This window comes from Perognathus longimembris, chromosome 11, assembly GCF_023159225.1.
Source record: "Perognathus longimembris pacificus isolate PPM17 chromosome 11, ASM2315922v1, whole genome shotgun sequence".
Classification (NCBI taxonomy): domain Eukaryota; kingdom Metazoa; phylum Chordata; class Mammalia; order Rodentia; family Heteromyidae; genus Perognathus; species Perognathus longimembris.
The window spans coordinates 24779455-24794611 of record NC_063171.1 but is presented as its reverse complement, the minus strand read 5'-3'; the positions used below and the strand labels follow the sequence as shown (position 1 = coordinate 24794611).

The 15157-nt window shown below is 37.1% G+C and overlaps 1 protein-coding gene across 2 annotated transcripts in view; it reads left to right on the top strand.

Moving 5' to 3' along the window:
- Pappa2 (pappalysin 2) overlaps window positions 1–15157 on the top strand; it is a 233811-nt gene that overhangs the window by 192470 nt on the left and 26184 nt on the right. For both annotated transcript variants that reach the window (XM_048356418.1, XM_048356419.1), the window contains exon 21: window positions 6357–6428. In XM_048356418.1, the coding sequence (XP_048212375.1) occupies window positions 6357–6428 (72 nt within the window). The remainder of the gene's footprint in view (window positions 1–6356; window positions 6429–15157) is intronic.

The window sequence follows — 15157 nt, the reverse complement described above, 5'->3', positions numbered from 1 at the left end:
AGAAAAATAATAGCAATAGAAAAATGCCTTGGTTTTTCTCCTTTGAAGCATGGGACCATTCTTTCTAGTCAACTTCTCTTCACTGGGAAGAACAGGCAGGACAGAATTGAGAGAAGAAAAACAAAATGCCAATTGTTTTGGTCCAAATGAACAGATAAAATGATATTATGTTTTATTTAGTGGCACACATATATAGCCATGAGCAACTTGCTGCAAGACAGTTGAAGAAAAATATAATAGTATTCTTCTTTTGACAGAATGTGTCATTTTATTTGTTTTATAAAGATGTCTACAGAGTTTATTTGACATTATTGGGGTTCCTGTTGATATCTATTCCTGCAAATTCTGTCAGAATCCTACATAGAATATTATACGTTTTAAATACTTTAAAAAAATTAACTTACTTCATTGTTATTATAAAAATGATGTACAGAGGTTACATAAGTTACTTAATAAGTGCATTTCTTTTCATTCTGTGTCATCTGTTCCCTCCCTCACTCCTAGTCCCTCCCTCACATCTCTACCCACAAGTTATATCGTTGACATTCAACTGTTCAGTGAGCTCCATTTTTTTAACATGTTTTCCCTGGAATTCTGTACCCTCTCCCACCCTCACAAAAATATATACTTGAATACACCATGTATAAATAAAAGAAGACAAAATCATCAAAAATATTATACATATATAATTTTATATATGAAGAGGCATGCAGACATTATGCTTTTTTGTTTCTCTCTATACCCTTTTGGTCTCACTGTGTGTGAATGAATAATATACTTTTTATTAAAGGAAGAATTTCCGTGGGACCACTGAGGTAAAAACAAAAAAACAAAAAAAAAAAAGCACACAAATAAAAAACCCAAACCTGTCAGGTTGAACTTTTTATGATTGTCTTTACTCACTATGTTAGAAGAGTGCTTTATTATATTTTATGACTTTGAAATAGGAAATTTAAATTTCAAAGCAGTGATCCTTCTGGAAACTGATTTCATGAGATTTAAAAAAAAAAAAACAATGTGGCAATAGTTTGTCTGTAAATGAGATCGCCTAAATTGTATTTGAAAGTGTTTCTTGAAGTACAAAGGCATGCATCATAACCTCTCACTTCCCCTATTATTTTGCTTCATAAATTCCTTTTTCATAGATTGAACAATGTTGTTGTGTTCTTTTTTTAGTAATGTCATCATTATGAATTAGGTCCAAATTAATGAGATTTTCCTGTGTCTGCACAGGATAGTTTTGCAAAGAGTCTTTAATGCGGTGTGAAAGCTCTCTCTGCTTCCCAGATCTTCAACAAAATGGTCTGGTCACACTGAATTTTTTACTTTCTTTCCCCAAATTCATCCTCAAAGGACTGTTTTTTTTTTAAGTAAAAATAGAATAGAGTAATGAGAACAGAAAGGAAGGAAAAAAGGTGAAGGTAGTACCTCCGTAAAGATGTAGCTTTCAACTTCATGATGTTTAGTACTCAGTACTTAATATTTCTGGCTTAGTTCTGAATCCTGCCCCCAAAGTGTCCTCTTGTGTGAGTGATGTAAGAGCCCCAGTGACACTGCTACAAATGAGTGCATACAGGACATGAGGCATGAAACTCCTTGTTTTTCCTTCCTTTTAAGCATGGGACCATTCTCTCTAATCATCAACTTCCCATCAGTAGGAGGAGCAGATGAGACAGACTTTAGAAAAAGAAAACCAAAAAGCCAATTGTTTTGGGCCAGATGAACAGGCCAAATGATACTATGTTTTATTTAGGGGCATACACATTTATAGCCATGAGCAATTTACTGAAGGCCAAGGCACATGTAAAAGTTTGTAACCTGACAGGACTAGCAGCCTATTACTTAACTATTCGTGAAAAAACAACTATTACTACTAATAATAACTGAGACATTTTATTAGGTTGTAATATCTTAATGAACTGTCAGTTGTGTGACATTTTACAAGAAATTTAACTAGGTAAACTGCCTTCACAATATCTAATGACCATCCTAAATAATCTACAACTGTTGCTTCATTTCTTCCCTCTCTCCTTTGTTTCTTTTCTCCTTTCCTTTCTCCTCCTTCTACCTCTCTTTCATTTTAAAGAAATTTTCATATGGCCCAACCAGAGGAAAGTATTTTAACTGGTTTGCTCATGAATATTTTCCTTTTGGAAAATGCAAAACAAATCCTTTGTTCTAAGTTATTCCTTATCAGTTCATCTAAGAAGTTGCTTATTAATAACATAGGAGTGATATACCTATACTAGAAATAGTATTAGGTTTAGAATAGTTGTGTAGCAATAGGGGGGAAAGATGGAGAATGATAATAGAGGGCCAGATATAGAAGTCAAGACTGGAATCTGCTATGAGTTGCACTCTGGAAGCTCAAAGAGGAAAAGGTTAAGGCTTGGTGAAGATGGGCAGAGGATTTTTAATTGTTCTTTCTGTTATTCTCTATAACTTTCCAAATGCAATCCATGTAATGGTCATTTGCCAACAATATTCCAGAAAGGAAAATCAAATTCCCCTCTCACCAGAAGAGAGCTAGCTAGCTCTCCTCTGTCTGTCCCTCTGTTCCTTTCTTAATTTACTATCCTCTTGTCTTTCAAGCATGCCTGTAGAATTCAGCCCTGAAAAACATTTACAGTTGCCTTCCAATTAGAATCAATAACTAGTAGTTCAATTAAGAGCATAAGCATATCTTTGTAGAGTAGGGATGTCTTTACGGGATGTTTGACTTTCATAGGCCAGAACAGGAAAAAGATAGAGATCTAGCACTGCCTGTCATGGTTGGCAAATTCTTATAAAATAGTGTCTTTTTGTAAGTCAGAGGTAAGGAGTAGGAATGTTGTTTTTCCCAAGGGTTTTGTACTCTGGTAAAGGATTATAATAATGATTAGGAGTGTATCATTTGAATTTGTCTCAAGACTGAAGTATACAGCATTGAAATATTGGTGAGATGGGTGCCAACTCTACTTATATGAGTTTGTTTCATAAATATAGCTTTATGAGTTAAATGATTTTACATAAGCTTTGACTGTTATAGCAAGATATCAAAAACTGACAAAATATCCATTTGTGTAGCTAAATAAGTTAGGGTATATTTATGAGATGAATATCTATTCATTTAATAAAACATCTCAGATATAACAAAATAAACAGAACTCCATAACATTTATGCCATAAGATAAAGTAAAGCCATAAAAACATCAATAATAATAAGCCAAAATAAAAAATAAAATTATAGCAGTCTGTAGTTTGTGTAGCAAATTATGTATAGAATACATAATATGTGTAATATATACTATACATATATAGTGTATTATACATTTTTGCATGCATAGAATTCCTCAGTATGATTCAAAAAATAAACTTGGATAGAAGAAGCTAGGTAGTTGGGAAAGAGTAGTAAGAGAAGGCTGTGTTATTTTATGCCTTTTATATTTTATTATATGAACATTTTATTACATTTTAATAAAAAATAAATTGCATTAGAATACAAATACTTCCAAAGAAATTGGAAGTAAGAAAATTAGGAAAAATGAACGTTGGGGGAAAAGTTAGATATGAAAGCAAATTATTTTCCTTTCCTTTCTTTTACAATATTATATCAAATTTATGAACTGTTAGAAGACAAAACTGCATTTTCATAAAATCTCTGAACAAGTTGAAGGTGGGAAGGGCATAAGAGAATCTGATGCAAACAGATCAGAATATCCTGGTAATTTCTGCCTGTCAAGGCCATGTGAGTTTGCCAAGGGCAAGATTCCCTTATTTAGAAGAACTGGTATTCTTTAAGTATCCTCTATCCAAACTTTTGAGTTCTTTGGGGACAGCACTATGAGTTTATACATCTACTTGCTCACTGAAAATCTGGCTCTTCACAAGTGAGTCTTGTATTATTCATCTGCTCTGGGGTGAGAGACCTCTAAAGGAAGTATTATTATAGGAAGGAATACGACTGCTAGAATCTGCCTTGCCTTTCAAGGGGACAAGTTAGTGCATTTTCCCCACTATCTGAGGTCAGCAGAGAAACATAAACAGCAATGTGCATGAAATAGTAATAATCATGAGCACTCCTAAGTGGAAACCCAGTGAACTGTGCTTCAGAACATAAATCAACATCATTTCTAGTTACCAGAGATGATGTTAATATGTAAGTAGTTTTGCTCAAATGGCTTTATGTGCAGGAAACTAGTACACTATTGTTTTTTATCCTTGTTGTGTTTACTTTAAATAATTGTTTTAACAATCTCTTTTTCATTGCAGTAATAACAAATTAAGTCATTTTCTAATAATATATGTCAGTATGGAAATTTGAGTATTAGACTTTGCGCCAATTTACTCTATTTCCTCTTTAGGGGAGATATGAAGAATAATTTGGAATTTTAGTAGTAAAACTCCCTAAAATATTACAAATTCTTATTCTCATGGCTGACCATGACGTATATTTTATATATCTAAAATATTAATATATGTAAATAGCTCTCACTGAACTACAGGATGTATACATCCTAGAATCTATTCTAGAATGCATGCTATCTAAAGGCAGTGTTATAAGAAAGAGTAAGACTGTCCGCATAATATCTAATATTATGCATCCTAAAATGCAGAATGTCTAGTTTCTAGAAACTGTAGACTTAGAGTAAGACTTATATGTCATTGTTTGTCACATTTCTTAGTATTGCACTTAGTTTTCATTGAACTAATTGAAATGTGAGAGAAAATGTCTGCATGCTTTAGAGAACCCTTTTTTCCTGAAACCTGCTACTAGACTTTCTGTTTTTTTTACAGCATATCTTTAATGGTTTAGAGTGCAAATAACAATAGTTAAAAGGTCACTGAGGATAAGATTGCTACTTAAACTTTTGTGGAAGTGTGCATCTGAAAATGACCATTAGCAGTGCCCATTCACTGGTGTTTCAAAATGAAGATGTTCATGTTACACCCTACCACTCCCCAGCTTCATTTTGGTGCCATTTTCAGTGCTGACACCAACAGTATTATTTGTTCAGTATGTCCTGTTTCGAGTAAGGAAAGTCTAAATGGTGTTAACAATAATTTCACAGAGTGTATTTTGGCCTCTGGTCCCAGCTAGGGCACATGTATTTTATGATTTATTATTTCTTTGATCCATTGTACTAGCCCATTTTTGCAGGAGGGAGGGGGATAAGATACCTGAGGCTGGGAACCTTATAAAATAAGAGATTTATTTGTGTCATGATCCTGGTTGTCAGAGGATCCCATTAACACTGTACCAATTTCCCAGTGAGCGTCTCCTGGCCTCATTTCAACATAGTGTTTGCCTTGTACAGGAGCATCCTCAAGAAAGAGAGAGCAAATGATAAAGCAAGAAGCCAGAGAGACTTATGTACCAGGGTTGCTGTGTTTATAATTGGCTCTCAAGAAAACTAGCCAGAGTCCCAGAGAACACATCATGAGGATGATAGCTCTCTAACCTAATCACTGTTCACTAGGCCCCACTTGCTAAAGATTTTTTTTTTTCACTTAAACCCTACCACATTGGGAGCCAAACCTCCAGCACATAAACCTGTTGGAAGTATAGTCAAAAGAAGTCCAAATAACTCCATTCATTTTTGGTTAAAAAGACTTCTGTACACCCTCTATGTTAGGTGGTATGTAAATATATACAAATGTATTGACTGAAATTCAATAGATTCAGTGTAGAGCTCAGTGTAATTCTTTGGAAAGCCAAAATTCATAGTTCAGCAAAATAAATACCGGGAAATGAGTACTTAAATGGGGTGGGGTAGCGTAATGGGGAAAAGGGTAGAAGAGAAGAAGGAGTGGAAAGCAGTTAATAACTCAATGTATATCCTACACAATGGACCAAAGTGAAGGAAAGAATGGGTTGAGAAAGATGATTGTCAAGATTTATCAGGATTAATTGCATTCATAAACTTCTTTGTTGAATGGCAACTCCTTTATACAACTGCTTAAAGATAATTTTTAAAAAGAAAAAAAAGAGCTTATGGTGCTTCTTATCTCACATATCATATCACAGAATTGAAAAATTCAAACCAAATGCCACCTATATTGTGCTTCAGACCCAATAAAATGCAATATAATGTTGACTTGGATTCACATCTGCAATAATTGATATTTTCGTACTTTAAGAAAGGTAAGAAGAGGAAGAAGATGCAGGAAAAATACCCTATGTGGAGTATTTATGCTTTGAAGGCATCTGGCAGAATTAGCAGCTTCTACAGGAATGCCAAGGCCTCTATAGGATACACAATCAAGTCTTGGCTACTGACAAAATGGGTTGGATTGCTGGTCTGAGTGCAGGTCTGAACGCTGGTCTCACAGACAAGATGTGTTTATTTGTGCCATTGTTTTCCCTTCCTCTTTAGAGCATCGTGTGTACTGGCCAACGCCAATGGTACCCAGACCCCTCCCTGGTCTACTGCATCCAGTCATGTGAGGTAAGCAATCCTCTTCCTCAAGCACAGTTTAGAGAGTGCTGGCCAGCCCGCCATTCAGGTCCCTCGCCTACTCTTGTGCTCTTTCTGTGGTTTCTAAAATGTGACTATGTCCATAATCCCAAGTTTAGAAAAGTTAGGATTCTGGACGTTTTAGTTTTAGAAAGATCTCCAGGGTTCCACTTCAAGTGACTTACTAAATGTAAGCTTAGACCAAGTGCCAGTGTCTCATACCTGTAATCCTACCTTCTCAGAAGGCTGAAATCTAGGATCATGGTTTGAAGCCAGCCTTAGTAAGAAAATCTATGAGGCTCTAATCTCCAATTAGTCACAGAAAAAGCCAGAATTGGTGCTGTGACTCAAGTGGTAGAGTACTAGACTTGAGCAAAGGAGCTCAGGAACAGTGCCCAGGTAAAGAGTTCAAGTCTTAGGACTGGCAAGGAAAAAAATGTAAGTTTAAGGTAAGTCAGAATTACAGCTTTGAGTTTCTACAAGCAAGTGTTGTTTAAATGTAGCTATATTAGGCTTTTGCAGATGAAAAATGTCCCACAGACACCTTTGTTGGTGTAGCATGGTGTCTAAAACTGCTTTAATTCAATTGCAAGTGTTTAAAAATTGAGACTTTTGACATAAAGTTCAGATGCACATTCATAGTATTATACACATCATGACAAATAAAAATGAGTTAAAAATTATTTGGGCAAAATTTTTCTTTTAAAAAAGTGGTTATGGCCACAGTGAGTTAGAGCTGAGGAGCAGCTGCAACTTCAGAGGGGAAAGTGTTCTAGTTTAGCAGACTCCTTCCCACTCACCTGAGAACTTCCCTCCTTATGTTACCCACTCAAGTCCTACAAGCATCTATGTTTGCAACCCCCGGGGTAGATCTATAATGTTATGTTCAGTGATGCAGACTAGAGTTTAAGTCCCTCAAGAAATCCCATCTACTTTACTTTGGATGCTCATCCCAGTGGAGATCTTGGCTTAGGTTAGTTTAGTTCCTGGCTAGGTTGTCTGGAACTAACTTAACAAAGAACAATCAAGAATAAGGCAAAACCTTGTAGGGAAAAGATGATCCAGGAATCTAGAAGAGAGTAGGAAGATACACACACCTTATAGCCAATGACAAATACAAATATTCTAGTCTCAGTTACATCAGAATTTTTTTTCTTTTTTCATCCAAACCTCTCTGGAAGTAAATAAGTCTTTTAGCAGCAATGTTCTAATAGTTCTGGCCCCTCCTTGTGTACTAGTGAGAGCTGTTTTACTGCCATTGATTTCCAACATCCTCCTCCAAAACACACCCAACCACATGCATGTCAGTCCCTCTATTCTTCTGTGTTTCTGTGTCTCTTGTTCTAATTCTGGGAAACTGAGATCCACACAAAGCCAGAAAGGGAGAAAGGGCAGGGTTTGAAGGAAAAGGGAAAACTTGGTGGGGGGAGCGATACCCATAAAATAATGTTCTGCGAGTGCATGGGGGAAAATGCTAGCAGAGAGTGTGCTTTATGGTGTGGGCCAACAAAACAGCTCATCTTCTGCCATCATTAGAAAAACAGATGGCAGTGAGGTGGGGAGGGGGAGAGAGGGGGAGTGAATCATCCACTGGGCAGGGGGCAGGAAGAGGGGAGAGGAGGCCAGGGAAAGATGGAGATAAACAGACAGAGGACTTGGGGAGCTGGGAAGAGATCAAAGGGATCCTGAGAATTCCCTTCTGCTGTTTCTATGCATGATGGCAAGCAGGAGGGTGGATGACAGGGCTTGGAGCTGGCTTTGGTGTTTCCCAGAAGGTTATGATACAACGCTTTCCCCATTTGTCCTCCCCTCCACCCTGTATCCCAGTACACCGTCCAGATCTCTCATCCTGAGTTTCCCAGGCTGCTCTATACCTTATGTTGCTCTGACAACGAGTAAAGTTCCCTTCCCCTTTGCTTCTCCTATACCCCCCCATCCTGCCCATATCCTGATCAGCTGATCTTTAACCTCCTGAGAGGTTTTAGTCCCCTACACCAATGGGTCTGAGAGTGTGGCCCCTGGACCAGCATCTCTGGCATCATCAAGAAACTTGTTAAAGATGCACATTCTCAGGCCCCACCCCAGGCCTACTGACTCACAAACTCTGGGCATGGAGCCGAGTAGTCTGCATTTTAACAAGCAGGCCCACTGGAGGATTCTCCGACCACCAAAGTTAGAGAACTACCACCTAATCACTGTGGGAGCAGACAGGAAGATTCCTAACCTAGGTAACCCCTATTTGGAAGTTTTCATTGTCCACAAATAATTCTAGCCAATATTACTTACATTTTGATTTCTCCATGTTATTTTGGATTCTTTCTACACTGTTATTCCCAATTCCCTGTGTCAGGAAGATTTGAAAGTCTGTTTTTTGGCTTCAGTTTACCCAGCAAAGCTAGGAACAAGAAAGTTCACTTATGGATAAGAAGGAAGAAGCAAATAAAAAGAAAGTTCATACCTATAGGAAAGGGAAGGGACCTGGACAGGAGAAGAAGAGAAACAGCTTTGAAGAAACAAACAAGAAGAAATGTGAACAGGGAGAACAAGAAAGAAGAAAATAGGCTGAAACTGGCATGTACAAGGGGCAAGTTGGCCGATTCTTAATTCTTTACTGGAAAAATGAGCTAAACATATTAGGGAGAACTGAAAAGCATCAACAGCAGACAGAAGGAAAACAAGCCCTGAAGCAAGATAAGGCAAAAGAGACCTGGAAGGCAAAAGGAAGTTTAAAAAAAAATTTTTTAAGCAGCCTAGAAATTTGAGCTCAAATTAGACACTTTGCAACCTAGTATCCAGAGGGGATTCTCTGTTTTGCTTTCCAATGCTGAAAATAATTCTGAGATGTCCCCTTTAGCCACTCATCCTTGTAAGCATGGGGTGTGTCATTCATTATTTCTCCCAGGAAGCTCAAGGCACTTAGTCCATCACCTCACTGTTCCCAGTGCACTGGCTGCTTCCTGTCTCTTCTACCCTGTTTGTGCCTTTTCTCCTTTGCCATACACATTGTGCATCCTATTTTCCACTACTGTGCTTCTTGGGTTCTTTAAGAGGCACCTATAGGGCTTCCTCTAAAAATCTTGTCGAAATAATTTCCTCTTCTTATTGTGACTTGTGTTTCCATTGTTTGAGCAAGAATATGTGGGCATTACACATCTGCAATACAAATCTTTTCATATGTCAGGTTCTTTCTGTTTGCTTTACTTAACATTCTTGACCTGAATATGCCTTGTATTTTCTGTTTCTTTCTTAAGTTGAAAATGGACAAGAACAGCAAAAAGTTGGAAGCCAAACAAATCCAGATTCATAGCCTGGGTTGACTAGCGGCATGAGCCTCAAGGACTTGATTTCGATTGGGAAGTGAGACACCATGCTATTTTAAAGACTTGTTAGGAGAAATTAACATGCACAATGCATTTACTGTCATGTCTAGCCCTTATAAAGTGGTATCATTTGTTGTAAGCAATTAGCCAGGTGTAAATGTTTACCAAATAAGTAAAAAAGAAAACGGGGCATTGCTGATGGCATGGCCTCAATATAATCAGGAAAAAAGAACTCAAAGAAAGGAAATGAGCAGCAACAGGAAATAGTTTCCACCTAGAATTGCTGAGATTTTTAATTCACCAGTCACTTGGAGATAACTAGTTGTCTATTGTGTACATCAGCCACTTACTAAGTAGTTAACATCTCACTATGAATAAATAACTCTACTCACTTGTACTTAGGCCTTAACCTTGCTCACATTAGCTATAACAGCAGTTCTCCCTCATCCTTAAGACTTGTGTCTAAAAATTGTACATATCTGAGCCTGAAAATATGGCCTAGTGGTAGAGTGTTTGCCTTGTAATGAAGCCCAGGGTTCGATTCCTCAGCATCACATGTAAAGAAAAAGCCAGAAGTAGCAATGTGGCTCAAGTGGTAGAGTGCTAGCTTTGAGCAAAAGAAGCTCAGGGACAGTGCTCAGGCTCTGAGTTCAAGCCCCAGGACTGGCAAAAAAAATACCCTCACCTTACTCTATTGTTACAACATAATTCTTTCTGTTATGTCTCTTTTTTGCTACAAAATAGCTCAAGAACTCCCCATTGTTTTCACATTTCACTCCAGCTCATATCCAGGGAAAAAATAATACTTCTTACAAGAGTTCTAGAATAAATTTTTAGAATTACTTGAAATAAAATACAGTTTAGAGGGCTCAAGATAGAGGTAAAAACATCTGAGAGATAGGGTTAAGGCTGGTATTGCAGTAAACCAGAAAAGGATAGGTTGCTTTAAAATATGGTTGATTCTTTTTAGAAAATGAAACAAAATGATTATGGTTCATCCTGGGAAAAGAATAGCATAGCTCTATTCTTCAAATAACAAACTGCATACTAAGAGGTTTTCAGTGGGCCTCTCAGAAAGCTTGCACACTTCCCTGTATATCAGTATTCTCATCATTAACCAATTTCATTTTCTCAGTGTCTAGCTTCCACTCCACAGACAGTGGAAACCACAGAGGTAGCGAGAGTTAATAAAAATTGTATGAAACTCTGGATGCTAATACATTTAGCGTAAAATAATCAAAAGAACTGGTATTTTTACAGCCTATAACAAGAAAGAAAAAGAGTAACATAGTAAATATTTTATGTAGAGCAAAACTAACAGTCATCCCTGCCCCAATAAAAACAGAGCAGAAAATAGTAGACTTTAAATACAGAATGAACTAAGTTTTAAAAATAAATCTGTGGGAGGATAACCTGAATGTTTTAACCTTGTTACAGGATTATAAATGGAAATGTTTCAAAAGTACACTAGTCTTTGGAGAGTTTGAAAGAGATTCATTTCTTCTTTTTCTGACATGGATAAGTACTTCCTCCTGCCTCAAACAAGAAAGCCTCTATTCTCTTTCTCTGTAAGACTAACATTGTGGATTTTAATGTAAATACATTGTGTTTTGTTAAAGTAGTTAGTTGCTATATTTTTTATTTGTCATTACCATGACAGTACTACTTCTACTAGAATATACGCAAGAGGGAATTGGGCGTGAAAAATGGAGCTTTGGAGACAAATTTAACTCCATTTGAGTAGCTGTGTTATTAAAACCTAGGTGGGGAGTTGTAGCGTTTTTACACATTTAGTAGCTCATACCAACAATGCTTCCATCACTAATTCATTCCATCTGCTACACCATTCCTTGGATTTTTTCTTCTTGTTGTCTTGGACATCTCTCTGTTCTCTTTTATTATTTGTACTCCAGATGGCAGTCCTGTTAGCATCCAGAATATGGGCTTCTTCTTCACTCAGGGGCACTGCCCAGCTTTCTTGCTTTGTATCTTTTGGTTACAGAGACCAAAATATAACTCATGAGGTAGAAAGCAGTGGCATGAAAATTGTATTTTTCTTGCACTATTTTTTCTCACCCAGAATCTGAGCCAACACAGGGCAAGAAAAAAGAAATTAGCTAAATCCTAATAACAAGACAAAATTTAGGGAATACGTTTTATTTGGGGGTACAGCATATCTACATGCAGATGTAGAATTGGCATAGTCAGAGAAAGAGTGAAAAGTGAGGACAGGGAAACCTGCCAGAGATAAGGCGAAACCTGCTTGAGATATGGCTTGGTGAATAGTTGTGATTGTGGGTTTCTACATTTTAAGGTCCTTTTGAAAGAAGGGCATTGTTAGAGTTCTGGTCCAGTATATTTTTAAGACAAGATGGGGTGTGTGTGTGTGTGTGTGTGTGTGTGTGTGTGTGTGTGTGTGTGTGTGTGTGTGTGTTCTTATTAGACCATGTGAGGCTCCATAGTAAGATGTCAAAATTACCATGAATTTGAGATCTCTGTTCAAAAAGCAGGGCTGAAATGTATAAGTGCCTGCAGACTTCATTGCGCTGCCTTCCTGTGACAGCAGAAGTAATCCTGAGGAAACCTCGAGGAAAGCATGAAGTTTTCTCAAGACTAAATATTTCAAAATGGCAAGGGAGGCAGATAGCTCTACATTTCAACAATGGATCTCTTACACATGACTGTTGAATAAGAACAACCTAGGTCCACAAAGAACCAGAATGGTCTAGAACTATGATGTGGTTCCCATATAGGACAACGGCCCCATCTGAAAACCTGTTAGGTTTCCCCCTGGACCTGTTAATCCAAAAATCTAGAGGTATAGTCCTTCCTCACTCTTAAAGCCTTCCATTGTATCCAAGGCCATCTCAGGAAAATAGAATACAATGCTAATTGTAATGAAGAATACAATCCTTCTCTGGTCCCAGATCTCTCTGTTCTCTTTTCTGCTCAGCTTTGTAGTGAAGTTGCTCAAATGTTGTTTGTTTTCATAATATTTGCTACTTTCAATATTTATCTTTATTACTATGCCTTGTTAATATGATTTTCCTCACTGGTTATCCCAAATTACTCTTAACAAACACCATGGCTTGATAGTATTAGAACAACCTCAAACAGAATTCAGATAGTGAGCAGATAGAATTACTACTTATCTTTCAGAAAGCACTCTTACCTGAGTGTGTCTTTATGAATTCTGTATTAAAAAGAGAAAAAAATGACTCATATGTAGGATATAAGAAAGTCAAATTCTTTATTCTAACTTCTGCCCTTATCACTTCTGCCCTGTATAATTACGAAGTAACTTACTTCCTCTTTATTTGTATATTCTTAGTTAAATAATAGTCAACAAAATTAAAACTTCTCTTTGTTATGCTTTAGCTGTTTACAAACCAGATATTATAACTCTTTCTTCCCTGCTTCTCAGAGGGCAGATCTTCTGGGCATGATTTTCTTTTAACTCATGCCAAGTTCTTTAGGATCTGTGGGTAAGAAGGAATTAGAAAAATGATCATTAGAGTTGGGATGATAATGTCCTAGAAAACAATAATGGCAACAGCTACTAGATTTTTGGTTCAGATACTGTAGGTCCTGACAGATCTAAATCTAAATATGTGTTAGACATGTTAAAATCCAAAGAGAAATTGAAAATTAGCTTAAGTTGGAACTGTCTTCCACGAGTACTAGCTGCCAAATTCCAATCCCTTTGAGATTTGTTTGTGAATTTTGCTGCCAGTTTTGTGCAATAACTGCACCAGCCTGAGAATCCAAGCATGTCTTTAGGCTTATCCAGACTCCCATTCGGTTTGGGGCTCCACTTCAGAGTCTCTAGCTGGAATCTCTAAAAATATGACTCCAAATGTTAATTAAGACTAGATTTTCTCTTTGAAATTTAAAACCATTGTGGTGTGTGTGTGTGTGTGTGTGTGTGTGTGTGTGTGTGTTTTAAATTCACTGGTTTTTTTTTTAAGTAAAACTTCAAAAGCACAACCATGCAAATTGTAAAACCTCATTTAGATGAAGGACATTTTATGAAAGGCTGTGCTTGTCTAAACCTCCCTTGGAGCCTTGCTGTGACATCCTGGTGGTCCTTGGACCACTTTACTTTCACCCTCTTCTCTCTCTTCAGACACAGATCATCCCTCTTCCTTTTCTCATTCTACCCTTTGTATCAGGTACTCTGTTCTTCCCTTCATATTTCTGTTCTGTCTCTTTTCATTGCCCTTCCATTTCTAGCCCATACTTGCAGATCATTTAAGTATTGAATTAATATTTAATACTAATACCTGGAGCTCGGCATCTTAGGAACACTCTTCTTGTATTTAGTTTGCCAGACCTTTCAACTATGTCTCAAAGATTATTCTATGCTTGTAAGAATGTGCCATAAACTAAGTTATATCTACAAATCATTCTCTCCTTTCCATTTTTCATTAGTACATTGCTCCATGAAGACATTTGTTTTCAAAACGTATTTTAAGTGCATTCTAACCATGACACAAATAGCTGAATCTTCTAGAGCACTAAGTGTTTCTTCCATTTACCATCAGAGTAACTGGCATCACTCCTTCATTAAATGGTCCTATAGACAAAGTCTTTCAGAAATTTGTATAATTTGAATTTCTAATTATCTGGTATAATAGATATGCTTTCAAGTGGAATTATTTCTATTATACAACTAAGTCCTCGCAAAACCTTGGACTCTATTGTACTTCAATTTTAGAAATATAAAGAATATTTTTATAGCCAGGAACCAGTGGCTGTAATCATGCCTGTAATCTTATCTACTCAGGAGGTTGAGATCTGAGGATTGTGGTTCAAAGAAGTAGAATTGTGGTTCAAAGAAGTGGCACTGTGGCTCAGGTGTTTGAGTGAACACTTACCTGAGCAAAAGAAGTTCAGGGACAGTGCCCAAGCCTTGAGTTCAAGCACCAGAACTGACAAACTCACACACACACACACACACACACACACCACCACCACCACCACCACCACCACCACCACCACCACGACAACACTATATGTTTATATATGTTTATATACAAATGCACACACACCCATGTGTGTGTATGTGCATAGGTACACATATGTGTATATTTATATATTGGCTCTTTTAACCAAAACAAAAGTAGACTGACAAGAGAAATAGATACCGTTCACTGATTAGAGATGTCTGCACACTATAGAAAACAGCATTTATAGTGGACAAATGCACATTTCAGGTCTGAACCATCTTAGTTCCAGCTCCACCCATATTAGACATATTTAGTTGTAAAATCTTTTAACTTAGTTTTAATTCTATAAAAGAAATACATACATCAAGTTTGAAAATTGTTTGTTTTCCTAGGTTTACTTAAAGGGCCAGCACTCCCTGCTCCTTTTCCTCACCTCTGTCTCCTTCCCTGG